The sequence below is a fragment of the Echinops telfairi genome, unplaced genomic scaffold (genome assembly GCF_000313985.2).
Source record: "Echinops telfairi isolate 266 unplaced genomic scaffold, ASM31398v2 ScPeMD7_5805;HRSCAF=6673, whole genome shotgun sequence".
Taxonomy (NCBI): Eukaryota; Metazoa; Chordata; class Mammalia; order Afrosoricida; family Tenrecidae; genus Echinops; species Echinops telfairi.
The window spans coordinates 909,613-937,372 of NW_022109704.1; the positions used below are offsets into that span (position 1 = coordinate 909,613).

General features: G+C 44.6%; 1 protein-coding gene across 1 annotated transcript in view; it reads left to right on the plus strand.

The window, feature by feature from the left end:
* The window catches only part of TCHH (trichohyalin), a 53,148-nt gene that overhangs the window by 22,488 nt on the left and 2,900 nt on the right, over positions 1 to 27,760 (plus strand). Inside the window, exons 3-4 of the mRNA XM_045295634.1 lie at positions 24,583 to 24,730; positions 25,378 to 27,758. Coding sequence (XP_045151569.1) covers positions 24,583 to 24,730; positions 25,378 to 27,758 — 2,529 coding nt within the window. The remainder of the gene's footprint in view (positions 1 to 24,582; positions 24,731 to 25,377; positions 27,759 to 27,760) is intronic.

Below are 27,760 nucleotides of genomic sequence, written 5' to 3' on the forward strand. Positions count from 1 at the left end.
TTGGGTCAGGTGAGCCTTAGTCCTCAAAGTAGCATCCTTGCTCTTCAAGACTCCAAAGAAGTCTTGTGCAGCAGATTTACCAGTGCAATTCATCTTTTAATCTCTTGACTGCTGCTTCCACGAGCACTGTTTGTTGATTCAAGTAAAACACAAATCCTGACAACTTCAGCCTTTCCTCCATTTATCATGATGTTACCTATGGGTCCAGTGTGAGGATTTCGGTCTTCCTTAAATGTCATGAAGTGACACCTTCCACATTACAACTAAGTGTAAGGAAGATCGAAATATAAGGCATTTGCTCTTCCTTACAGACAATGCAGTGCCTACAAATAACAACAAAACCCCAAAACTAGGAGGTGGCATATGCTATGGAGTTCAGAGCAGTGGTTTGGGAGTCTTATAGACATATATTCAAATCTTGACCCAGTTCCTTAACTAGCTATGTGACCAGAGTCTCCGTTTCCTCCTTTTAAACTTCTAATAGTAATATAATCTAGTAGTGTGGCTATAATGATTTGTGGGGCACCTGATCTGGTGCCTGACATTCTACGTCCCAGAAAGCTGAAGAGTGTGAAATTAGCCAAGAGTAGAGGTAGGTGCTAAGCATGGCATAAAACAATGATTCAATGTAGGTCATTTATTAATCTACACTAAGAGCTATAACAGAAGGTAGTAAGACAGTAAGAAAGCACCATGGACGTTCAAAGGGGGTGCAGATCACATCCAGGTGGGACAAGACCCATGTCTTCTTAATATAGAGTCCCTCTGTCCTGCACCCTAATGAATGAACAGGCTTTAAATAGGAAGAAGGGTTTCTTTGACAAATATTGTCCTCATTCTTAAAATCACAGTTGACACTCCATCTTCATAAACCATCCCTCGTTCCTACCTTAGTAATTCATTTCCCCACTCTACTTCTCTGCTCTTACTATTCTTAATTTTCTATTGTGATGTTCTGATTCATTCTGCTTAGGTTTGAAGTTCATAACTTGTAAGTCTGCCTTTCACACTCAATCAAAACTCCCTAAAGTCAAGAATCAATTTCTTATTCACTGTCAAGATACTACCATGCAGTGCTTACTGAAAACAAGTAAACCTCAAAACAAACCCACTGCCATTGAGTTGAGTCCCATTTAAGTCGATTTATGGGACAAAACTTATGGGAGTAGAAAGTCTCCTTTTTCTCCCACAAAGCTGCTGGTGGGTTTGAAATGGTGACCTCACTGTAAACAACCCAGTGCAAGCAACTATGCACCAGAACTCCTATTAACAACAGTACCTGGAAAATCTGATTCATAGCAACCCTACAGAAGAGAACAGAACAGACTTCCCCAGTAGGGTTTTCAAGGTTGTAATCTTTACACAGATTGCTACATATTTCTCCTTCAGAATAGCTATTGGGTTGGAATCTCTGACTTTTCATTTGGCAACCAAGGGCTTTAATTACTGCACCTAATGCTGATGCTGCAGTTTGAAAGGCCTAGGTTCATGCATTCACATTTCAACAATCACTGAAGACTACAATTTGTTGGACACTGTATCAGACATTAAGGGTACAGAGGCCTGCTGCCTGCCTTCAAGAAATCACAATCTTCAGGGCAGGGAGATGATCATAATTCAATAGGATGAGTTCAAAAGAAAAGAATTGTTTGCACGCTACAGTAAAAAATGGCCATCAATAGCATTCCCTGAACCCTTAGTGTACACCGTGTCCAGTGCTGAGCACTCACAAGCCTTATCCATGTAAGTCTCACATGAATTCTATGAAGTTGGGTTTTTTATCATCTCCATTTTACAGATGATAATTTTGAGGCATAGAGAAATTAAAATTGTACCAAACATTATAGCTCTTATAAGGAACCAGTACAGAATTCATATCTAGGTCTCACTTTAAGAATCAATGTTTTTCAATCACTTTTTTAAAATAAAGCAAGGACTATTATAGTCCATGTAGCTGGATTTGGTATGTTACTGAGTCACAAATCTTTGCTAAAGGAACTATAGACAATACAGGATGCTGAGTACTGGGGAGGACACACACATTTGAATCAAGCAAACTACAAAGAAGTTGTATAAAGGAGCTTCAAAAAGTCTGTGTGGAAAATCCATTATCTTTTTATTCCATTTCTCATGAATGTTTTAAAGCCCCTTCATATAAATAAATAAATCCACACAGCCATTGAAAACCCGAAGGAATGCAGTTCTGTTGTGAAACACGTGGAACTCTCATGAGTTGGAATGGACTCAATGACAGCTGGTTTTAGTAGGGTTCTTGAAGGAAGAAGCATTTGGACTGGATCTTTAAGAAAGAGTAGACTTTAGAGATGCAAGCATGCTCGAGAAGATGGAACATCACCAGGCTTAACAGCAGTATGAGAGATCTGACTAGGACTTTTACTTGTATCAGAATAGAAGAACAGCAAACTCTGTGTGAAGACAAAAAGAAACCCCAAATCAACCCTCTGCAGGAGAACTAAGGGGCTTTCTACCCCCATAAAAAGTTACAGTTTTGGAAACTCACAGGGGCGGTTCTATCCTATCCTACAGGATCACTATTAAGTCAGATGTAACTCAATGGCTATGAGTTTAGGTTTTGTTTTGTGAGATTTTTTTAAAAGCAATCTTAGGCTAAATTAGTAGAAGTAACATCCAAGCAGGAAGGAAATGGAGCTCTCTGCTCATCCCAGATATTTTAAGGGGCCTTGAAACATGGAGTTCTTCCAAGGGTGTGTGATGAAGACTTCTTTAGAAACATGGAGTTCTTCCAAGGGTGTGTGATGAAGACTTCTTTCCTAGAAAAAGCTTGCAATGTTTTAGAGGCATTTGCAAGTAGCAGAAGGCTATCACATTGTTTAAGACAATGGGGTTAGAACCAATACGCACAAGTTAAACTGAAGATTATGTTTTTATCCCACATGAGAAGAAATTTCCTGGTATTTATTACAAACTCAAAACAAAGTTCACCACTTTTAAAGACAGTGACTTTCCCACCATTAGAATGATTAAGAACAGGCTGTGTGACCACAACTTAGAAATGCCACATAGGGACTTTTCCAATGGATGCAACTTAAGTTAGATAATTTCTAAGTTGGACTAGATGATCCAACTCTATGATTCTAAGATTTAGTGGGGACACCTAGTAAGACCCCGCACAAAATCTCAAAATCTCTGCTTGGCACCTATTGCCAAATGGTCTCCCTGACTCCTCCAAAATCTTGTTTTAAAATAATGTAGTTCTGGAATTTTTTCACACATATACCCTACTACAACCAGATAAGAAATCAAGGAAACTAGACTTCATATGTGAGGTACCCTGTTTCCCCAAAAATAAGACAGTGTCTGATATTAATTTTTGCTCCCAAAGATGCACTAGGTCTTATTTTCAGGGGATGTCTTATTTTTCCATGAAGAAGAATATGGTACACATTTATTGTTTATTGTTTTATTAAAAGAGACCTCGCTCTTCCTGTCTGCTGCAGCTGCGCTGCGGCCAACAGTGAGCTGTGCAGCAGCACCCGCCGCTGTGGTCCAGAGTCCAGAGTTACAGTAGCTTCGGGAGGCCTTATTTTCGGGGAGGTCTTATTTTAGGGGGGATGTCTTCTATTTCAGTGAGAGGCAAAACTGTAGGTAGGTCTTATTTTCAGGGGATGTCATACTTTTGGGAAAACAGGGTTGCTAATTTATTGTGCCAACCTGACCGCTAAACACATGTGGGGTTAATTGAAGGGTGGAGGGATAAATGGCTCGGAGAGCCTCCCCTTTCTAGTGCTAGGTCTCTTGCTTTGTGATGGTCGGACCAAGGTGCAGCTGCCTTAGCAGTTCCCTGCTTCAGCTGGCAAGGCTTACTTCCTGGAAGACATCCCCAAGGAAAAGCCACATGGACCTACCCCAATGCAGCCCTGGGTTCTGGAGCAGCGGTGTGGAGACCCCTGCCAGCACTGAGATGCTTACATGTTCACTGATTCAGCTTTCCTCCTGCAGTCGGCATCATCATTGCACGTGTTTTGTGAGATGGAGGAGGACTTTGTGGATTGGTGTCGGACATATGGATTAATGTAGGACTTGTGGGCTTGGACAGCACTGGGTTGGGATGTTTTCTTGATGTGCACTTACCCTTTATATAAAACTCTCTCTTATACATGAGTTTCTGTGAATTTGTTTCTCTAAAGTACCCAGAGTAATATAATATGCAATCCCTTTCACATGCTTGAATGGAGCATTGAGGGCATTGTGAATCCCACTGAAAGTGCCTTCCAGAGGAGGACCAACCATCTGTGAGCCCATGTTCACTTCGAGAAAAACACAGGGAGAGAAAGATAACCACTCTTGCACAAGCAGTTCGTTGTGGTTCTAGAGTCAGTAAATTCACCCCTGTGATAGGGACACATGTATACCACCAACCCTCACAACTTCTTCACAGAGTTCATCCCACATATTTACAGAGCACAATGGCTCGTTCTTCTCCATTTGTTGCTGAAGTTTAAAGAAAGAGTCCCCTATCTTTAGAAATTTCCAAAGTTCTTCAGAAAACTCAAAAGAAAGGTAGAAATGTCCATATAACTAGGGACCATATTTGAGGAGCCCTGGTGGTGTCATGGTTATGCAGGGGCTGCTGACAACAAGGTCAGTACTTCGAAACCACCAGTCGCTCTGTGGAGAAAGACCAAGTTTTCTACTCACATAAAGAGTTAGAGTCTCAGAAACCCACAGGAGCAATTCTACCCCATCCTATAGGGTTGCTATGGGTTGGAGTAGACTTAATGGCAGTGACTTTGACTTTGAGTTTGAGTTGGCATTTGAGTTTGAGAAGCCATATTCAAGAAATAAGGGAGGCAAAAGTTTAAAATAAGACTTAAAAGTACCAAGGAATACTGAACTTCAGGATTTATTCCCTTCCAAGGGGCTCTTTCAAAGGAATACACATACGCACACACATCAAACAACAACCAAAAAAGGAAACTCATTGCCCACTGCCATCGAGTCCATGCCGACTCATAGCAACCCCACAGGACAGGGTAAAACTGCCCCTGTAGATTTCTGAGACTGTAATTCTTTACAGGAGTAAAGAAACCCCTGCCTTTCTCTTGAGGAGTCACTGGTGGTTTTGAATTGCTGTATACGCATACGCACACACACACACACACACACACATTGAAATAGAGAGGCAGAAACAGACAGACAGAAAGCTAAAGAGCTATCTCCTTTGGGACACAATGCAAGTTACCACCAGAATTGATTAAACAAAGGAACTCTTGTTGTTGTCGTTGTTGTTGTTAGGTGCCGAGTCTGCTTCTACTCAGAGCAACCCTATGCACAACGGAAGGAAACATCACCTGGACCTGTGCCGTCCTCTCCATTGTCCGTATGTTCTTACTGTTGCAGCCGCTATGTCGATCCATCTCATCGAGCAGCAAGAAAAGGCAGGCTTCCTGACCAACTGAATCTCTACCAATTCCAGCTGTCTTGGCTGATAATGATGAAGCTTAGCTTAGTGATTCATTCTAGTTATTAATTTGTCCATTCAACAAATATTGGGTGCCTACTATTTTCCATCATTATAACCAGAGAGAAGATTGATTTTGTCAAGAATTTCATTTTACTTGGATCCACGATCAGCACTTATGGAAGCAGCACTCAAGCAATCAAATGAGGTGTTGCATAGGGCAAATCTGTTGCAAAAGGCCTATTTAAAAGGTCAAAGAGCAAAGTTGTCACTACAAAGACTAAGGTGAGCCTGACCCAAGCCATGGTATTTTCAATGTCCCCACATCCATGTAGCAGCTGGACAATGAACAAGAAAACCCACAGACAAATTGATGCGTTTGAATTATGATGTTTGTGAAAAATATTGACCATTCCGTGGATGACTCGAAGAACACATAAATCTGTCTGTGAAGAGATGCAGCCATAATGCTCCTTAGAAGTAAGGATGAGTAAGTCTTTGTTTTACAGACTTTGCACATGTAATCAGTAGGAGCAAGATGATGGAAAAGTTATAAAAGAGGTCAGCAAAATATATATACATACATATAATAAAATGACCCTGGGAGAGATGGATAGACACAGTGGCTGCAGCAATGGGCTCAAATAGCAATTGTAAGAATGACCCAAGACTGGGCAATGTGTTGTCCTGTTGTGCACAGGGCTGCCGTGAGGCAGAACTGACTTGACGTCACCTAACAACAACAGCATTTTCCAGACACCGTTGTTGTCACCAGGGACCTGGCGGTTTTAAGCAATAGACACACACACACACACTTCAACCTGGTCATCATAGAACTGACATCATAATGGGAAAAGAAAGAGAATAATAGATAAGCAAAATAAGTATGACATCAGATAACGGCCAGTGCTAAAGGAAAAAAAATTTAGCGATGAAGGAAGATCAGGAAAGTTGGAATAGCAAATAGATAGGTTTCCTGTAAGACAGGATCAAGGTCTCTGGGTGGTTTGTACTAAGCCACGGAAGGTCAGTGGCTCAAATCCACCCAGCAGCACCTCAGAAGAAAGTCCGGGCAATCTGCTTCCACAAAAACTAGAGCCAATGAAATGCTATCGGGCAGTTCTGTTCTGGAACACATGGGGCTGCCATGAGTCACAATGGACTTCAGGGCAACAGGGTTAGAGTAACTGATGAGCAAATAGAAGGCCAACACACCTCCTTTCTTAATGACCTTCTTCTCTTTGGATGCTCCTACTTCTCTGAAACTAAGGCATCCTGGGAGAAGATCCTCAGTAAGATGGATTGACACAGTGGGTGCAACGATGGGCTCCAACAGAAGACCCATTGTGAGGACAGCACGAGACTGGGTGGTGGTTTGTTCTATTGTCAATAGGGTCACTATGAATCGGAAGTAACTCGACAGCACCGAGGAACTCTATTTCTGGAAACTTTTTCTTAGGTTCTTCCATGTGTTTCTTCCCCTTTTTGTCTGGGAGAGGGGATGTCATTTTTAAACAGGAGCCTCAGAGGCATAGTGAATTAAATATCAGGCTGCTAACTGCAAGGTCAGTGGTTCAAACACACCGGCTACTCTGCAGGAGAAACAAGAGACTGGCTGCTCCAGTAAAATCCAACGGGAACCCTTTATAGGTTTACCGTGAGTCAGATTTGACTTGATGGCAGTGGCTTTGATTCTGGGGTTTAATGAAGCTGTTTCTGCTCTTCATTCTATATGCCAAGTGGTTCTCAGACTTGACTGCCATACTGTCATGTTAAGACCCCTAAATCCTCTCCCTGTGGAGCCCTGGTTGTGCTGTGGGTTGTGCTGTGGGCTGCTAACTGCAAGGTCAACAATTCAAAACCACCAGACACTTCTCAGGAGGAAGCTGAGGCTTTCTGCTTCCATAATGATTTCCAACCTCAAGGACCACAGAGGCAGGTCCATGCTATGCTTCAGGGTCACCAAGTCAGAATGGACTCAATGGTAGTGCGTTTGACTTTTCAAATTCTATCCCTATAAATTCTGATTCCATACGTTTGTGGGGTGGCCTGTGATATCTGGACTCATAAAAGATCCCCCACGTTGTTCTACTGTACAGCCAAAGGTGAGAACCAGTGACCTACACCTCTCTCTCTGGTCAATCCCACCTATGCTTGAAGCTGCATAAGCTTCATTCCTATCAAAGACTTCTAACTCATCCACATCCCAAACTTCTCTGAGTTCTGAATTTTCCCGAGTTCCAGACCCAAGTGTCCTACTGCCCCCTGGACCTCTTACCCTAAGTGGCTCACTCAAACCTCACTGCCGTCAAGTTGATTCTGACTCATAGTGGCCCTACAGGACAAGTTAGAACTGCCCCTGTGGGTTTCTGAGACTGTCGCTCTCTCCAGGATTAGAAAGCCTGGTCTTTCTCCCACAGAGCTGCTGGGGGTTTCACACTGCTAACCTCAGAGTTAGCAGCTGAACACATAGCTCACTGCACCACCAAGCTCCTGAAGTGTCTCAGAGGCACTAAAAGTCACCATGCTTTAAATGGAGCTCATCCTTCCATGTCCTTCTCCCAACAGTCTCACTGTCCACCCACCTGCTCAGGCCAAAAACCTAGACCTCCTCTTGATTCCTCCTTTGTCCTCGCCTTCTGTATCCCAATGGATTTCGCCTTCTTAACGTCCTTCCTGTTTGATTTTCTCCAATCCAACTGCCAATGTCCTAGTTCAGGCCTCAATTTCCAACATGTTTTAGTGTAATGGCTTCCTCGGTGACTTCCCAGTTTTAACCTTCTCTAACCTTACCCTCTCAAGTCCACTGCCATAGTGACCTTTCTAAAATGTAAATCTGATGAGGTCATCTGCCTAAAATCCTATAATGGCCTCCGTAGTCTGTGGGATAAAGTCTAAATGCCTTGCCTTTGCTCACAAAGTCCTTCAGGATCTACCCTGCTTAGCTCTCCCCACCTCACCTCTCATCCCTCCCTACCCCAAAGCCCACACCCAACTGGTCCTACAGGATTCACCATAAGCACCAGTCCCTCTAAGCTTCCCTCTCCACAGCCCCTGGGTGAGGCGCCCCTTCATTGTTCTCCTTCTATCATAGCCTTGATTGTTCTGGACTGAAATGATGGGTTGACTTGGACAACTCGCTGATCACATTGTAATCACATTGTTCCTCTTTGCACTCCTGATTCTTTGCACATCACCAGTGTTTAATTAAGGTTTGTTGAATGAGTGAATGAACGGTGGTTGTGGAAGGCTAGCTGGCCGAAGGTGGCAAACATCTGACAGCCAATTACTCGAAGGTTGCTAGTGACTGTAAGATTCTTTTCTTATACATAATTGATTTGCTTTTGTGGTTGTTGCAAATGGAGTGACGCTGATGACATTCTTTCAGTGTTGTTAGCTGTTCTCACCTTCCTTTTCTGGGTTGTTCCTCCCCCATAAAGCACACTCCTGACCCCACCCCCAATCCCCACGCCACACTCCACCCTCCACTACAAGGCTCTAAAGTGGGAGCGTGACTTGAGGAAAATAGTACCTGAGGAAGAATATTTGGGTACGATGGGTGTAGCTTGATCGCCATCTGTGGGATAGTGCACAAATCATGAACTCCTGTGAGCCTCGGCTTCTTCATCTAAAAGCATTAAAATATTATTACCTCTGGTGCCTAGTTTACAAGGTTGTTGCAAGCATAAAGTGAAATAAAACTTAGGACTGTTTTCTGATGCCATAAATCACTATTCAAATGTAAGAGATGATGATCATGTGAATAACCAAAAGTGTGGCCGCCAATGAGCTGTCGGGCAAACCCAAGGTGGCAGGATGTTCTTGAAAAGAGCCTGGGCTACAGGTCAGTGCCCTCCCTCCCCTCCCCTCCCTGTCATGGGACCCTCACCAGGTCACTTGGTCTCTCCAAGCCTAGGTTCCCTCGTGTGCAACATGAGAACATCGCACTCAGATTTCTGACGTTATTTTTGTTATCTGTGCCATACGGAGGGCATTCAATACACAAGAGTTCCCCTGCCCTTCTCCGCAACCACTCTGCCCTTATCCCAGTGAGATGTTGTCCCCAGTCCCTGCCACAGAGACCGCAGCCCAGAGAAGTGGAGAATGGGCGCTTCCTGAGACTTGTACTAGTACTTAAGTAGCAAGAGTGGTGGGCAGGACACTCACGACAACCATAAGGATAATGGGCTAAATGACGCCTTAGATAAATGATTGACGTCAAAGATTAACAACAGGTGGGAGGGGGCCACAAAAGTAGTTTCGCCACCTGGTTCCCAAGCAGGTAAATTCAGGGGGCGGAAATGAGCTGACTGGCGTGGGGTCTGGGGTGAGGTCAAGGAAAAAGAATCTCTCGCTCACACCCCTCTTCTCTCTTGTGCTCCTGAATCATCCTGCAGCCCGAGGTGAGTCTTTCCTATCTGCCTCCATCTCAGGCTCTGGAAAATGGGCATCATGGTCCAATAAAGCACAAGGGAGGCCTGCCACGGCCTGAGCTCCTGGCACACAAAGCTACTGAAACACCAGATCCCAAAATGAAGAGTCTAAAACTCAGTCTTCGGTGCCTGGTAAGAAAGGCCAGTGGCAGGACATAAAATGCCAGTTAGTGGGTGTTTGACAAGGGTTTTCCCCTGAGTCCTGGCATGTGAATGCACACCCCAGGGTCATTGTGGCTGCTCTTCAGCCTCTGCATACCCCTTCACGGGGCGAATCTTCTGAAGGGGACAGGCTCTGGAGTCTATCAGATCACACTTTCTCAGTAGCATTCACTGAGTCCTTCCAGCTACTAGCTGAAAGGTTGTACTTCCAAACTCACCCAGAGGTGTCTCTGCAGACAGGCCTGGCTCTCTGCTTGCAAAATATCACCATACTAAGCCTAAGGAGAAGTTGTAGTCTGCCCACAGCCCCACCGTGAGGCAGAATGGACCAGAGCACTATCTTCTTAAAATTCCTCTTCCTAGAGAAAGGAGAGAGAACACAAAAGTCACAGATGCAGTGGACTGTTCCAGAAGGGTCACATTGCTGTCAATGTGACCTACTGAGAGAGCAGGAGATGGTGAAGGGCCCCAGTCTGCTCCTAACCTCACCGCTCAGTTCATGAATCTGTTGCCAGGACTCTCCATGGAGATGCCAGGGGGCAGGGGGCACATGGAGGTGAGAAGGAAGGAAAAACACCTTAAACACTCTGTTCTTTAGGTTTTCTCCCTAAAGGAAGGCACTTCCCAGTTGATGATGTCATTTATTCTAACACCACCCCTAGGAGGCAGGGAGGTAGCAGAAGTCATTATCCTAATTTTATAGTTAGGGAACTGGGGCCTGGAGAGTTTAGGTGACTCATCTGAGGTCACACACAATACCAATATCTGAGCTGAGCCTGTCACGGGCAACACCCACCACACACACATACACACACACACACACACACACACACACACACACACAGACCACCACCACCAGCTCCCAATTTACCACATGCTGGACAGACTCTACTAAAAAATTAACAACTCTTAAAGGAGATTCGTTCTTAGAAATTGGCACTGCCTTGTCCAGAAAAGCACCAAGCCCATGGTTTTCCTCTTTCACTACCATTCAGTTAATGCCACCTCAGAGTAACGCTCTAGGACACGGTGGAACTGCCCCCTTTTGAGTTTCCAGGTCTGTAACTGTTTATAGGAGTAGAAAATCTTGTCTTTGCCCACGGAGTGGCTGATGGTTTTAAACTGCTGACCTTGAGGATCAAAGCCCAGCTTGTAAGCACTATGCCACCAGAGCTCCTTTTGAAAGGAATTGCACAATGCTATCTTTATATTAAAGGAGCCCTGGTGGTGTAATGGTTATGAATTGGGCTGCTAACTGCAAGGCCAGCAGTTCAAAACCACTAGCTGCTCTGTGGGAGAAAGACAGGACTTTCTACACCCGTAAAGAGTTAGTTTTGGAAACTCACGGGGGCAGCTCTACCCTGTCCTATAGGGTCACTATGAGTCAGCATTGACTGAGGGCAGTGAGATGCTCACCTTGAAAAGTCATTGATACAAATAACTTTAAGATATTGCCTAAATATAGATATGACTATTTGATCTGTACTCCTCAGATCTTTACAGTCACTTATGTCCTAACACCTCTCCTGTCATCAAACTTCACTCATTTCATTACAGTTGGTGTAATGGGTCAAGGCAACAAAAAAGAAAAGTTCAGAAGTGATCTAGTTCATTTTGGGCTTGAGTACTAGCTCACCTCTAGAATATTTATGAAGGAAGAAAGATATTTCACCATGCTTTCCATAACAATGGTGAAGGGAGCATGCCTTCCACCCCCATGGTTCCAGAAGGCGACGTGAAGCCTCATGCCCCATGAAGAGCCAGAGGAAGAAGAACATCACGTGCTGTCTGTCTGGATAGCTCAGGGGTCTGTCGTGTTTCAAGTAATCTGTGGTACATCACTGTCAGAGATAAAATATGGTGAAGAAGATGGGGAGAGATTCAGTAATCCATGAGTCCCACAAATGCTTTCCACTAGAGAATCCCCTTTGGAAACTCAATGCATGTTAAAGATTTTGAGAAATTTTGTTGTACAAGATGATAAGTAAATAACCTGTCTCGATTGAGTTATCCCAGAGTTCCTAAACTAACATTAGAGTCCCTCTTTCTAAGGAAAGCATGTGAAACTAGTGCTTTAAGCAGATCCCTTCAATATAAGATAAGAGGATATCATCAGTCACAGTGCCAACTCCAAGCAAAAGAAAACTGTCTTGAGCTTCTCCTCTGGTCTGTTGACCATTAAGACCCACCCTCACCTGAGCCCTCCTTTAAAATGCCTGGGACTTGGAATCCCTCATTCAAGACCTCTCTCTTCTTTCGTAGTGCAAAGAAGATGATACGTTGAAAAGGACAGAAGGGGCTGAACATGGATGAAGCTGCTCAGCTTTGGATTCATCAAACTTCTGACACCAAAAGCAGAATTCACATTTGAAGACACAACGCATATCTCAAACCAGAAAGCCTGCTGCCTTCTACACTTCCAACACATGATTTCCTCAGCTCTGCATCTCCGTGGCTTCTGTGCCAATAGATTGGCCCAAACACGCAGACCGCATCTGGCCCATTTGAACCCTATCGGCTGACCTCTGGTAAGCAACTTCACCTCTCAGTGGCCCTGTTTCCACACCTGGGAAGCAGAGGCGGCAGCCCTTCCGTGAAAGGCTGGTGGGATGGGGAACAACTTATAAAAAGAAGATCATAAAACTCTTTGCAATACATTCAGTGGCTATAAAAACTTAATGATTATCATCAAGCTGTGGCTAGAAGTATGCCTAGTCCGCACATGACAGTCAGCAGTCACCGTGCTGGAATCTGATAACAGGACACTGCCCTGGTGCTTCCATCAGCTGCCCACACTGGCCCTGGCTTCGTCAGGTTTCTTCACACCCAGGTGTCAGGAGAAAAATATTTCTCAAGTCAAGTTCTCCTGGTCTGATCATCACCAACTCTCACGGAAGCACATCCCAGCCTCCTAACAAAGATCTTGAAGCTCTGTGTGTCTGTGACTGAAAGACACAAGACATCCCACAGAACTGTCTTCATGAAGCTGGCCGCCTCACTGTACCGCCTAGGGTCATTGTGACCACCACTGATGGGACCACAGCTGGGGATGAGCTGTGCTAGGGGCAGAGGGAAAGGGAAGATCTTTCACCCGATACTTAATAAATTCAAGAGACACAGCCCTTCATCAAAGAATGGCTGGACTGACTGGTCAGCTATCTTTTTTCTCAAGATATCTTTGCCCATTCATGTTCGACACCTCTCCTCACACTGTCTGTAATGGCCCCTTATTCCATTGGACTTGCCTGGAAGTTTACTCTTCCACACAGGCCGCAAAGAATTCAAGTAGTAGTAGAGGGAGAAAGATGAGGCTTTTTGCTCTTGTAAATAAGTAGTCTTAGAAACCCACGGGACCAGATTTACCCTGTCAGGATGAGTCTGAATGAACCGCATGGCAGGGAGTTGGATTCATTGGGTATGGGATTTAAATTCAGCCAGATATGCATTCAAATGACAGCACTCCCACTGGCCAACTCCCTTGATCTCGGGCTGGTCTGGAAGCGTCAGTTTCCCCATCTACAAAATGAGGATAACCTTGATGAATATTTAGGATTGGTATAAGAATTAGTAGGAGATAGCATTGACTATTGCATTTTGACAGTGAAGAAGAAGATGATGATGTTGATGAAGCTGATGAGGGCAATGATGATGATGATCCCAGCAACAAAAAATAGACGCATCACCACCCCCCTGCCTTAGAAGTCAAATCTCCTCCAACCAAATTGGGGATGCAGTAGAAAGGGGGGTTCGGTCCATCTTTGGGTTCTCAGTACTTGGACCCAGGTTCAGTACACTTCATTAGGTTCAACTGATCTTAGGGACCTGGGTGTAGAGGAGGGTGAGGATGAAATACAACAGAGGCTTGAGTTAGAAAGATGATGCCCCCTTCACCAACCATTATCCAAATATGGGCAGGGCCAGTCCACTTAAGCAGGTCTCCACTGGAGCCCCAGGCAATTTTCTTCACTGGGGCCAATTCTGCTTATTCAAGTCATCATTCGCATAATAATAGGAGAGGAGGCTCTGGCTGGGCTCAGGAGATGATGACACTGTCTACATTGCTTTTAAGATAGAGATATGAAACCAGCCCTGTGGCAAAAAATAATTTACCTCAACCTTTGTTTTTAATCATTAAAAAATAAAATAAAATTTTAAAACACTGACCACACAGGTATAACAAGAAGTGGAATATTAATTGTAATGTCACTACTTCTGCCCTCCCTTTCCTCACTTGCACCCTTAGCATCTTGACAATCAAACCACCCATTCATTCAGGTCTCCCAGAGAGAGACAAAACCCAAAGCCAAATTCATAGTCACTGAGTTATGGACCCGATAGGATAGGACAGGGTAGAACTGCCCCTGTGAGTTTCTGAGACTGTAACTGCTGATAGGAATAGAAATCCGCATCTTTCTGTCTCGGGCTGACTGGGGGTTTCCAATCGCTGAACTTGCAGATTGCAATCCAACGCTTAACCACTATGGTACCAGAGAGAGGTTAAAAATTACAGCTGCGCTCCTCTCCTATTCTACAGCGCATTGTGACTTCTCTCAAGAAAAGCCCTTTCTCTACCTTTCCTCCTCCATCATTGTTGGTAGTTGTCATGGAGTTGATTCTGTCCCACATGTTACAGAGTAGAAGTGCCTCATACAGTTAGCGAAGGAGAGATCTTTATGGAAGCAGAACACCGGGCTTGGTCTTCCTTCGGTACTAATGGGTGGGTTGGGTCACCAACCTTTAACCCACTAACTTTTAGGTTAGCAGTCCAGGGCAAACCATTTGTGCCACCATCCAGGTGTGACTTTTCCTTGTGACGTTTTAATGAGGCCATTTTATGGTCATTGCACTTATATTGTGGTCTTGTATGTGGAATATAAACGAGATCCATATTGTCTTCCATGCAGCAAAACTTTCTGAGTGCCTGCTCAGTTCCAGGCACTGGGAATACAGTAGAAGAGACAACAACAACAAAAAAGCCATCAACTCGATCTGACTCATAGAGCTCCTATGGGACAAGGCAGAACTGCTCCTGTGGGTTTCCAAGGCTGGGACGTTTTATAGGAGCAGAAAGCCTCATTTTTCTCCCACAGAGTCGTTGGTTGTGACGGCTGACCTTGCAGTTAGCAGCCCAATGTGTGACTACAACACCAGAGCTCTCAGAGAACTAAGTAAGTAGGGACCTGCAGCTTACTGTACTAAGTTACTCCCCAGTGAATGGATGAAGCAAAACCTTCTCTTCCCTAAAGGTGACCCTTGAAAGGACCAAGGAGACACAGCCCTGTATCAAAGGAGGCATTCTCCACTATTGTTGCCTCGGTCAAGTTTCTTTTTAGCAAAATAAACGTTCCTCAGTACCACTCCCTCACCTTTCAGGAACCCTGGTGGCTAATGGGTTTCATATGGTGCTACTAACCACAAAGTAAGCAGTTCGAAACCACCAGCTGTTCTGAGAGAGAAAGATGAGGCTTTCTAAATCCTGTAAAGAGTTACAGTCTGGGAAACCCACAGGTGCAGTTCTACCCTGCCCTGCAGGGTCAATATGAGTTGGAATCAACTTGATGGCAGTGAGTTTGGTAGAGTGGCTACTCTCCATTTTTCCTTGCACTGTCTATGTACAGAGCCTTCACACTCCACTTGGCCTCTGAAATCTACCCATTATGTCCAGATCAAGCCCCACCTACTGCCAATATGATTCCTACTCATCCTGACTCTATAGGATAGGGTAGAATTGCACCCATGGGTTTCTAAGACTGTTTAAGTCTTTACAGGACTAGAAAGTCCAATTTTTATCCAGTGGAGAAGCTGGTGGTTTCAAACCGCTGACCTTGTGGTCAGCAGTTCAACCTGTAATCACTGAGCCACCAGGGTTCTGACAACCTCTCTGAAGTCCTCTCAGACTACTTCAACCAACATTCATCTCTCACTTTATTAATTTGTAGAGCCACAGGATCCCTGGTGGTGTAATAATAATGCGTTCAGCTGCTCACTACAAGGTCAACACTTTGAAATCACCAGCCTCACTACAGAAGAGTTATTTTATTCTCATAAAGAGGTACAGTCTCAGAAACCCACAGAAGCAGTTCTACCCTGTTCTATGGGGTCCCTATGAGTCAGCGTTAACTCAATGGCAGTGAGTTTGGGGATTGTAACCTAACTTCACAACTATATAATATTTTCTGAACATGTGGGATTCTGGTGTTTCATTTTTTGTTTTTTCCAGTATTCTACTCCTTTTCACCTAGTACAGTACCTTCCATATAGCAGTTCCTAATGAGAGCTTTTGCTTAGCTGACTAGCAAGGCACTGTGAATACTCACAGGCAAGATGAGGGTCTATAAATCAATGTCCTAGGCTTACAGTGAAAGACTTATGGAAAAACTTTTGTTTTTATTATGAGAAAATAAGGACACAAAAACATTCACCCACACAACTTCTACATTTACAATTCAATGAGATTGATTACATTTTTCATCTTAAGCTACCATATACATGATCCTCTTTTAAAATGGTTCACCACCACTGACGTCAGCTCAGTGCCTCTCCAGGACGCATTCCTCCTCAGCTGCCCCTCTTCCACCTCTGGCCACCAACCTTTGGTTTCTATGTATGTGACTATTTATTTCATATAAGTATCAAAGAATTTTGCAGCTTGAAAAGCATAATCAAAGAGATCCTAATAATGTCTTTTAAAATATGTTGGCCCTGAGAGAGAGAGAGAAATGATACATAGGGGTTACATGTTAGACTGCTAGCCGCAAGGCAAGCAGTTCAAAATCACCATCACTCCAATGGAAAAAGATGAAGCTTTCTACTCCCAGAAAGGTTTCTCAGAAACCCACAGGGGAGGTTCTGCCTTATCTTACAGGGTCTCTCTAATGTGGAGTCAACTCAATGACAGTGAGTGACATTTTTCCTATGAGAAGATGCAATCCTTCTCCATTCACAACATCTCTAAAGGATGTGGTTCACTTCAAAGGCTCAGTTTGTGCTGCCCAAAGCATTTCTTCTTGTCCTTTCATAAACGCTTTCAAAAGATGTGATTCTAGGTGCATGTTTAATGGTGCACCCTCTCCCTCAGGCTGACAGCAGGCCGAGAGCACCACGAGACTCAGCCAGACCCCCAGGGCAGCCATGTTCACAGCCCTCTTCATCTACAGATGAGGAAAACCTCAAAGAAGAATATCTGAAAAGTTCCCATTATACTCTGACAGAATAGCTAAAAGTGATTCTTATCATGCAAATGCTAGTGAGCTTTATGGTTTAAAAAAAATGTTAAAAGCTATTTAACTTCATCACATTTTTTTAATGCATTAAGCTCTGAATGCTCTACCAAGCACAATCTGAAGAGAGTAAATAAAACACCTTCTTGTCATCTAGAAGCATTGGTTCCTGGCAATTCTCTTATTTTCCATAGCTTCAAAGGAACAGTTTAATTCCTGATGATAGTCTGGTTTCAATGTTTCCCTTGGAATTAAACTTTGATTTTTGAGTAGGTAATGCCATCACATGGTATTAGTGAGCAAAAGGGTTATCGTTGCAAGGTGTTTTCCCAGACCCTCTCTATAGTTAATCATTCCTAATAGCCCACCCCCCCCCCCACCCCCACACCCCCACCCCCCGCCTTAGGAAAAAAATGTCTTCCATAAGAACTAGTATTTGGGGGGATTAAGCCTTCCCTATTGCAACACTATTTCCCACTCCGCATAATCAGAAGGCCGAGGTGGAGTACTTCCTTTTAGCCAGTGCCTTGTACTGTGCTTGTAAGAAAGGCACAGTGTGTGCTTCGGAGGCAAATAGTTGTCTTGTGGGGAAAATCTAGGTACATACAGCCTATCTTCAGTTTCTGTTCTAATATGAAGAATTCAGTCAGATTCTCACATGAGGCAAAAGAAAAAGAACATTGGCTGATTTCCCCAAAGCCTCTTCAACTAAGTCATCTTGTTTGGATGGGTTGTTCTTGTTAGTTTTAACCCGGTCTCTTTGATTCCTAGAGACCCTTTCTCTTACCCAATGGGACCCAAGGGCTGTGAGGACACAGTAAACAGTGGGGTTAAAAACAATCTATTGCCCTCAAGTTCACGCAGACTCATAGTGAGCAGCGGGTGGTTCCAAACTGCTGACCTTATGATTAACAGCCCAATGCAGAACAACTACACCCACTGGGGCTCCTTGGAAAGGATGTAAAAAGAGAAGAAAATGGGAAATGAGCAAGGGAAGAAAACTAAAGAGAAGGTGTTGGGAAAGTGGAGGAGCTCTAGGGAAGCCTGGGCCCCTCTGAAGGAGGACCAAATGAAAGCCACCAAATGATTCGGAGGCTTTCTCCCACTGCATGGAATGTAGCATGAGGAAACACCCAAGATTAAAGCCAAAAAAACCAAACCAAGTCGATACCGACTCAAGGTGACTCCAGAGGATAAGGCAGAACTGCCCTTGAGAAAGCCAGGTCTTGCTCCAGCAGAGAAGTTGGTGGTTTTGAACTGCTGAGCTTGCAGCTTGCAGCCAAACCCACAAGCACTACTCCACCAGGGTGACTCTTACCCAAGATTAAGACCCAACAACTGTATCATGGCACAAGGTAGATACTAACTGTCCGGGCCTAAAGACCACTTTCCAAATTAGACTGAACCTGCCCGGCTGTGCTGCTGGTGGCCTCTTCCACATTTGGGATGCCATGACTTTGACCCCTGCCCGAAGCATCTAGAGAGTATGAGCCTCTACTGCCCAGCTTCTTTATGATATACATTATTGTCAGAAATAAACCTTGCTCTCTCAAAAACTAAAATGTGTTTTCCTTTTAGTTGCGAGTATCCTCCTAGCTCATCCCAACAGAGTGATTTACTATTTTGCTAGAAACAGATCTAAATTCCAGAAGAGCACAGGATGGCACATAGCTCCTCTCCCCTGGAGGAGAGGTGGCCTTCCTCCATATGGTAGCTGGGAACCGTTTTTAGAGTAGACACCAGGGAATTTCTATGGCCTAGTCAACAACCACCCAAATGCCTGCTTCCATCTTTCCTGGTCTTCCTCAAATTATAAAAATTAAATTCATTCATCCTAGTCAAAATGTCTTTTAACAAGTCTCAAAACTCTGTCAAGTTAAGGTGCTGCTGGTTAAGATGAAGTTATAGAACAAGGAAACTACATTACTTAAAATCTATGACCAGCTTAATGACAAAGAAAGACAGACGCTACCTGCTCGTCTGTTGACAGCCAGAAGTGGGGAGCACATGAAAATGCTCTTTTGGGGCACCTGTGCCCAGTCACTCTACATGGCATGACATACGATTAAAGCATTTGCTGACTCTCAGAGGTATAATTACCACCAGGGTGGGAGTGTAATTAAAACAAGGATAATCTACCTAGAAAGGAGATAAAAATTAAGAATTATTAATGATAATAATAATTAGCCCTTTTATATCTAAGAATTGCCACATGCTTTACAAGCTGTAATTATCACAGCTCCCCTCTGCGGAAGGGATTCATATCTGACAGCTCTTCATTTAACAAAGGGGCAGAGAGATGGACGCAGGCAAAGACAGAGAGGGGTGGAGTGCTGCCTCCTCAGTCATATGTCCTGTAAGTGGTGAAACTGGAAAGAGGCCCCAGTAGTGCTGACTCCCATGATGCACACCCTCGTGCCATGCCAGCACCCAAACCCACAGGACTCCCTCCCAGATCAGACGCCCCATGTCTAACTCATGTTCTTCTGACCTGGTGGCCATGCAAACTGCCAGCATGCAATAAAATGATAGTGCATCAGCAAGGGCCTAGTCGAAATAAAGATAGAGTGCTGCCTTCAAAGAACTGAACATCGAATCCAGAAGACACAATCAGGATCCATTAAATTAGAGAAGAGGGAAATCACACACTAACTAGTGCTTGACTGTACGGTCCTGACTCTGCATGCTGGGGGAGTTGCTTGGTCTTTTTATTTAGAAGACTATTTTATGTAAGTGTTAGAGAAGAGTTGAATGAATAAATGACAGAAACAGGATCCTAGGGAGTTAGTGCGTGAAAGGAAGCAATAGAAAAACTTTGAATGTTGAGTACCTAATTTTTAAAGAATTTTTTTTGAAGAGGCACTAACCGAGCTTGCCAAAGAACCTTATTTCTCCCACCATCATCTAAAACCATCCTGTTATAGTGTTTCCCCAGGTGGCTCACCTTGGGTTCTGGAGAAGTCCAATCAACTAAATTTTCATTGGAACTTTCTCTGCTTTATTTAAATTCCCACATTGTCAGTTATTTGCCAAGTCAAGAGCGAGCCTGGTGGAATGCCACAAAATGCAAAGCCTCTGTCTTTTTTTCTAGTTTTTGAGAAGAGATCATGAGAATGGACTTGAAAGAGATAAAAACTAGGAAAGCTCAATGTATTTTCTATCTGTATGTATTTGTTTATTTGTGTGGTGAGTGTGTATGTGTGTATTTGTTAATCCAGCGGAATCCCATGTCTGGATTCCAGCAATATGGAAGTTTTAAGACACAGTAATATTAAAGCATATTCATAATATGTCATTTTCTCTTTTCCTTCTCTATGTAATAAAGAGCCCAAGCCTCAAAGCCAAGTAAGAGTATGATCCTATAGCTGAGCCTAAGCCCTTGATAGATGAAACAGAAGCACTTGGGTCATTTCTAGGTCAGCCAGGAATGTTCTCTAACTTTCAGTGCCTCAATTTCCAGACTTATAAAAGAAAGATAATGAGACGTTTTGTCTATTCCAAAAAGATTGAGATCTGCAGATTATAAAATACCCTTCTTTTTTGATGAAACATCATAAGTGGAAACCTCTAGATTTCAAGAATTCCCAGCTGTTAAAAATTAACTGAACCAATTTGCCAGAACTTAATAATTTTCTATATTCTCCAGCATTTACCAATGTTTTTAAAAGGAAAATTATGTCAAATTGCATAACAGGGACTCTATTTCGAATTGTACTCAACTTTCTTAACTAATGGCACTGTATAATAAAAGAACATTTTGTAGGACCACTTTGTTAGGGGAAGTATCAAACCAGATTTTAGGAAGGAAAATCAACAACATTTGAATCTACTTAAAAACCTTTCAGATAATGGTCCAAGAAGAGCAAACAAGAGAAGACTGATTCTCTTAAGTTTTGTAAAAAATGTCGTATATTTCCTTTATATTGTACTGATATTAATTAAGAAAGGGTAAGAAAAGCTGTCATTGAATTTAAGATATATCTTCATTCTAAAGAGAAAATAGTTTTTTCTGTTACCACAGATGCAATGTCAGGCTACACACACACACACCACCACCACCCCAAAGATTGCTCAGAAGCATCGTCCTTTAAGGTTTATCTCCATATTTGTTTTGCTTGCTCAGCCATGATTTCAGAATTCTTATTGATGTTTTTCTCTTTATTCTCATAGAGCCTACTATCATATGTATATGCTTCCTTCCTCACACGAAGGAACCACATCAAGCTTATTAACTGATCCCAACATTTGGAAGTCTGTAAGGCGTAGTCAGGAGCCAGATTTGGGATGGCTGTCCCTTCTCCTGTTACTCCTGCCTTCTTCTTTCCCCCACATCTGGAGGGCTCATGAACGCCATCATCACATGGACAAATGTGCAGACAAAGAAATAGCTATGAAGATTAGAAGTTACAGATCTTCAAATTCCACAAAAGGGTCCTACAAAGTCACCTCCAAATGCAGAAAGGCAGCAGTTGCCTCTCTCTGGACAAAGGAGGAGCCCGAAATGCAGAAATGGTGAGAAGTCACTGAATCATTTCATAGTCGTCATAAACCGACTGTGAACCAATGTTTCAGATAGTCTGAAATGTAAGGGGGGAGTCGCTGACCACCAGGAGTCAAACCCAGTTCCTTACAATAAAAGCCACACTGAGGTGTGCAAACAATGTCCTGGGTTGAGAAAGCCCTGACAAATATAATGGGCTAGGACAGGTGACCGTAATGCGCTTCTAGCAGGAGCCGACTCAAGTGTTTAGGCGTTATAATCATTAGTAATGTGGGATGACTAGATCTACAATAATCCATGACAGCAGCTCTTTTTCTCCAGGGGCATCAATATACTAAAGACCAAAAAAAAAAAAAACCAAAATGGTCCAAACTTCATTTAGATGTGAAATTCCTAAGAATAAATTTTCACAGATTTTAAGTTTCCTTATTAAAAAAAAAAGTTTGCTAAGGAAGCAGTCCTCATTCTATAAGAAAACCATTGTAAATCCCAAGAATACAAATGTGAAAATTTCCCCGCTTGCATTTTTATATAAGAAACTAAACCAATTCCCTTTCACTGTCCTAGAATGTTTCCAGCAGGAGTCTTGAGCAGTTCCCCATGGGCTGAGCAATTAATTGGTTCCAATTCGTTTATGTCAGTGCTTCTGCTTAAACCCAACTTACATCTTTTATAAAATAAATGGCTTAGATGCTATTTGTTATGAAGTCATAATCAATGAAGATTCTGAGCATCAAATTTCTTTGTCTTATTTAATTTTATAATTTTGAATGAAAGAAAATTAAGAGATGCTGCCAAATGTTCTCTCCACTTTCGTGTTAGGTGGGGCCAATACCCTAACTGTCAGGAGGTAAGGCCTGTGAACCTCGTGCCAAATAGCTACGTGAGCAACCAGGGTGATAAACAAGGCATTCGTGGAGACAGAGGTGGAACTGGGCTGGGCTAAAAATGAATCAGGCCAACCCACAGCGTGGGTGTCTCCTTCCTAAGTTGCTCTCCAGGGCACAATTGAAACCCCTATAAAAGGCCCTGCTCTCAGTTACCCAGTACCCTTGCCAGCGGTGTCAGTGAGCACTTGCCTTCCTCCTCTGGTGCAGTGGGTAAGTCTCGTTTTGTACAAGTCTTCATCTTCGAGGTGGTGTAGATGCCGAGGGGTAGTTTCTCTGAACCAGAAGGGCTCAGACTCACAGGTGTGTCTGACATCCGAGCTCTAGTCCGTCTTCTTGGGGTTGAAGCCATTAGTTGAGTGGAGAGGTAACTCTTCTCCCAAGGCTCTGAACTCCGAATCCTTTGCATGTCAGGAGCTGGGGTTGGATCAGAGGGGACTCTGCTGAAGCTCATCTTCAGAATGAAGGAAAAAATACGGGGTCTATCTCAAGAGTTTGTCAAGCTTCAGTTCTTTTCATATAGTGGTTTTACCGAAAACGCACTGTTTTCATGTAACATAGCATCGAAACCTGCCCAGCCAATGAACGTTTTTAACCTCGATCAGCTAATGGCTAGGTGCTGTTTTTCACTTTATTTTTTAATGTCAAGATCCAAATGGTATATTTGGGTTTAACAAAAGCTAGCCACAACACCAGTAGTATTCAAAGTTTCCCTGGTTGAATTTGATCTATTGGCTCCAATCAGGAAGAACCTAGCAGATGCTTTTGATATCTGAATATCTGTTACATATTCAATTTATATTCAAAGGCATCTTATATTCAACGGCATATAAGATGTATTCTTTGTTTTCTGAATTGTGTATCTGTGTTTTGAGTAAAAAGAAGAGTTTAATTATAGGACAGGTGACTTATGAGTTATACTTCTAGATCTCTATTAGACTATAATGTTGGGGACTAATTCACATTCCCTTCTCATTGTTCTAGTTGGTCCCATATGTTTTGCTATCACATTTAATTGTACATAGGTTCTGTCTGTCTTTAAGATACTCTTAAGCCTTCACTCACACCTTTTGGCTTCCACTAAACCTTTTTTGTTCAACATGAGAGGAATCTGTTTGTGAGTAGAAATGTATTAAGTTTAAGTTTCCTTACTACTATGTTCACTGTCTGCTCTGAAAGACAGTAGAAAAGCTGGGAGATTTTAAAAAATCAAAAACCTAAACTCAATGTCTTTGAGTAAAATATGATTCTTAGCCACCCTGTAGGACAGAATAAGGAGTCCCTGTGGCATAGTGGGTTACACATAAGGTTACTAACTGCAAACTCAGCGGTTCAAAACTACCACCTGCTCTGTGAGAGAAAGATGAGGCTTGCTACTCCTACAAAGAGTTACACTCTCAGAAACCCACAGGGGCAATTCTACTCTGTCCCTACAAGGTCACTGAGTCAGAATTGACGTGATGGCCAAGAGAAAGGGCAGAGGAGAACTGCCCCATATTGTTTCCAAGACTAGACGTCTTTACAGAAAAGCCAATTTCTACATTTTTCTCCTATATAGTGGCTGGTGGGTTTGAACTTTGGTGCTTTCAGTCAATCACTGAAGCACTGAATGATCAATACTTTTAAGCTGGAAAATGGAGAAGGAAAATGCACAATCTGAATTGAGTAGAGAGTAAAAAACCGAATAATCAGACAGGGCAGTCTTCAGGATAGTCTGGAGATTATTCCCTGGCTTGAAATTTCTCAATATCTCTTCCCTTTCTGGAGTACAATATTTACATATTAAATGTTTTGAAAATGCTTGTTGAAAGCTACTCGTGTAAAACAAATTATCCAAGAATCTGCCTGAAACAATATGGATGAAATATTCTGAATAGTAGACACAGGATGTTGACTCTGGATTATTTTATTGTTTTAGGTTTACGTGAACTTTAAGAAAGAAAAAAATGTCTCCACTTCTGAGAAACATCTTCAACATCACTGACATCTTCAACCAGTATGCCTCCAGTGGTTGCGATGGGGCAGCTCTGAGCAAGAAAGACTTAAAGGAACTCCTTGAAAGGGAATTTGGAGATGTCCTCCGGGTAAGAACCTACCAGAAAAAGCAATGTCTATTTATTCCAACCTATGAAAGTTCTTCTCAGGAGATTAGAACCATGTGTAGTGACTTTCTATTCATTTTACACCATGACTGAGCTACACTACATCCTACATCCCAAAGGCACTTAATCGTCATGCCAAGAACTAGGGAAGTTGCTAGCAAATATTTGATGTACATACTGGCAATGCGAATAAACTATTCATGGGTAGTTATCACAAAAGATATTAAGTCAAATTAGACTTGGAAGGATTTTAAATTTAATTCCAAATTTGAAGAATTTAAATCAACCTGTTTCCTAGTAAAATTATGTTACCGTAAATATTTTGGTCTGTTTTCAAACACAACATTCAAATCAGACTGTTTCAGATAGAAATGAATGCTGCAAATCTTCTAAAATAGCTATTGTATTTCTCTTATTCATCCAAGATAATTTGTGTTCTTTGGGTCAGCACTAAGATCCAAGAATTTCCAAAAAATGAAAACTTTAACATGAAATGTCCACATGGTTTACATGGGGAAAACAAGGACAGGATCTAGAATGGTCATTTATCTGATTGTGGGGTTGCAATTTGTTCAGGCTTGTGGGTTACACGTCAATAAGACATGGTCATGTTTTCTCTTTTTGCACAGAAACCACGTGATCCCGAGACAGTCGATCTGGTCTTAGGACTTCTAGATCGAGACCACGATGAGCTTATCAATTTCAATGAGTACCTCCTGTTAACTTTCAAGGTGGCTCAGGCTTGTTACTATGCTCTGCACCAGGCCACCGAGCTTGAGGAAGAGAAGGGAGCAAAGTACGAAGGCGAGGGGAAGCGCACAAAAGATCACAGGCTAGAAGCCCCAAGGAGATCCGAAGCCCTGGACAGACCGCGCGAAGATGAACGCCGGCAGACGGTGCAGGGGAGGGAGCTCGCTGAAGAAGAGCTGCAGCGAGAGTGGCTGGAGAGACGCGAGCAACGGGACCTGGGACGCCGCGACGCGGTGCAGGGGCTGCAGAGCCGCGGCCTGCCAGAGCGCGCGGAGCGCCGCGCGGAGGAAGAGCAGCTGCAGAGGCGCCGAGGTCGCGAGCTTGAGGCGTTTCCCGAGGAAGAGCAGCAGCAAAGGCGAGCGAGACGGGAGCAGGTGGAGCTCCAGGAGCAGGAGGAGTTGCAGAGGCGGAAGAGGCAGGAGCTGAGGAGGGAGCTCCCAGAAGAGGAGCCCCAGCAAAGGCGGGAGAAGCTGCGCGAGAGGGAGCGCGTGGCGGACGCGCGGCTGGAAAGGCAAGAGCAGCTCCGGGGCCTGGAGGAAGAAGAGCAGTTGCGAAAGCAGGAACTAAGGAAGGAGCGTCGGCAGGAGGCGTCGCAGCAAAGCTGGGAGAGGAAGGAGCAGCGGGGCCGCAGCGTGGACCAGGAGGCGCGGCGGCAAGGAGAGAACGGCGAGCAGGAAGAGCGCCGCGGGCATAGGCGGGACGGAGCCGAGCTGAAGCGCGAGCTCCGTGAGGAGGAGGAGCTGCCGCAGCGGCTGCAAAGGCGCGGGCGGGAGGAGCCGCGAGAGCAGGCGCGCGCGGAGGAGGGGCGGGGCCTGGCCCGGGACCCCGCCCAGGCCCGCGGCCCTCAGTGGCAGTGGCAGCTGGAGAGCGAGGCGGACGCCCGGCAGAACACAGTCTACTCCAGGCCCCGCAGGCAGGAGGAAGAGAGAAGGCGGCGCCTGGAGCGCGAGCCACGACTAAGGGAGGAGCAGGAGGACGAAGCCCAGCGACGGGTCCGGCCCGGGCAGCTCCGGGAAGAGCGGCCGCGGCGGCAGGAGGAGAGGGACCGACAGTACCCGGAGGAGGAGCTGCTGCCACAGGAGGAGAAAGAGCTACGGAGAGGGGACCAGGAGAAGAAAAGGCGCCTGGAGCGGGAGAGGCTAGCCCAGGAGGTTGAAGAGGAGGAACAACTTCAGAGGGAAAAGAGGCGCCAACAGCGCGACAGGCAGTGTAGGGAGGATGAGGACCTTCCGCGCCAGGACGGGAAGCAACAATTCCTGGAAGATCCGCGCCGCGATCTGAAATGGCAGTGGCAAGTAGAAAAAGAAAATGAAGTTCGCAATGACAGGCTTTACGCCAAACGCGGAGCAAATGAGGAAAAAGAGCGTCAGTTGGAAGAGTCCCAGCTGCAAGGAAGACAATTGCAGCAGGATGCACTGGAAGGGGAGGGCGCTCTCCTGGAGCAAGAGCGCGGGCGGAGGCAGCAGCGCGACCAGCAATTTCAAACGGAAGAACTGGAAGAGGAGCAGCGAGTGGAAGCGAAAAGGCTGCTTAGAGAGGAAATAGAAGAGAAGAGACGCCGTCAGGAAGCAGAAAGGCGGCTCCCTGAAAACAACTTCCAGCTGTCCCAGGATAGACGATTCCAGGAGGAGGAGCAGCTGCGCCGCCAGCAGCGGGACAGGCAGTTCCAGGAGGACGAGCCACTGCGCCGCCAGCAGCGGGACAGAGAATTCCATGAGGAAGAGCAGCTGCGCCGCCAGCAGCGCGACAGGCAATTTCAGGAGGATGAGCCACTGAGCCGCCAGCAGCTGGACAGAGAATTCCAGGAGGAAGAGCAGCTGAGCCGCCAGCAGCGCGGCAGAGAATTCCAAGAGGAAGAGCAGCTGCGCCGCCAGCAGCGCGACAGACAATTCCGCGAGGAAGAGCAGCTGCGCCAGGAACCCGAAAAGCGGCTTCGCCGCCAGCAGCGCGACAGAGAATTCCAAGAGGAAGAGCTGTTGAGCCGCCAGCAGCGCGACAGGCAATTCCAGGAGGATGAGCCTCTGCGCCGCCAGCAGCGCGACACAGACTTCCAAGAGGAAGAGCCGCTGAGCCGCCAGCAGCGCGACAGAGAATTCTATGAGGAAGAGCAGCTGCGCCGCCAGCAGCGCGACAGGCAATTCCAGGAGGATGAGCAGCTGCGCCGCCAGCAGCGGGACAGAGAATTCCAGGAGGAAGAGCAGCTGCGCCGCCAGCAGCGCGACAGAGAATTCCAGGAGGAAGAGCAGCTGCGCCGCCAGCAGC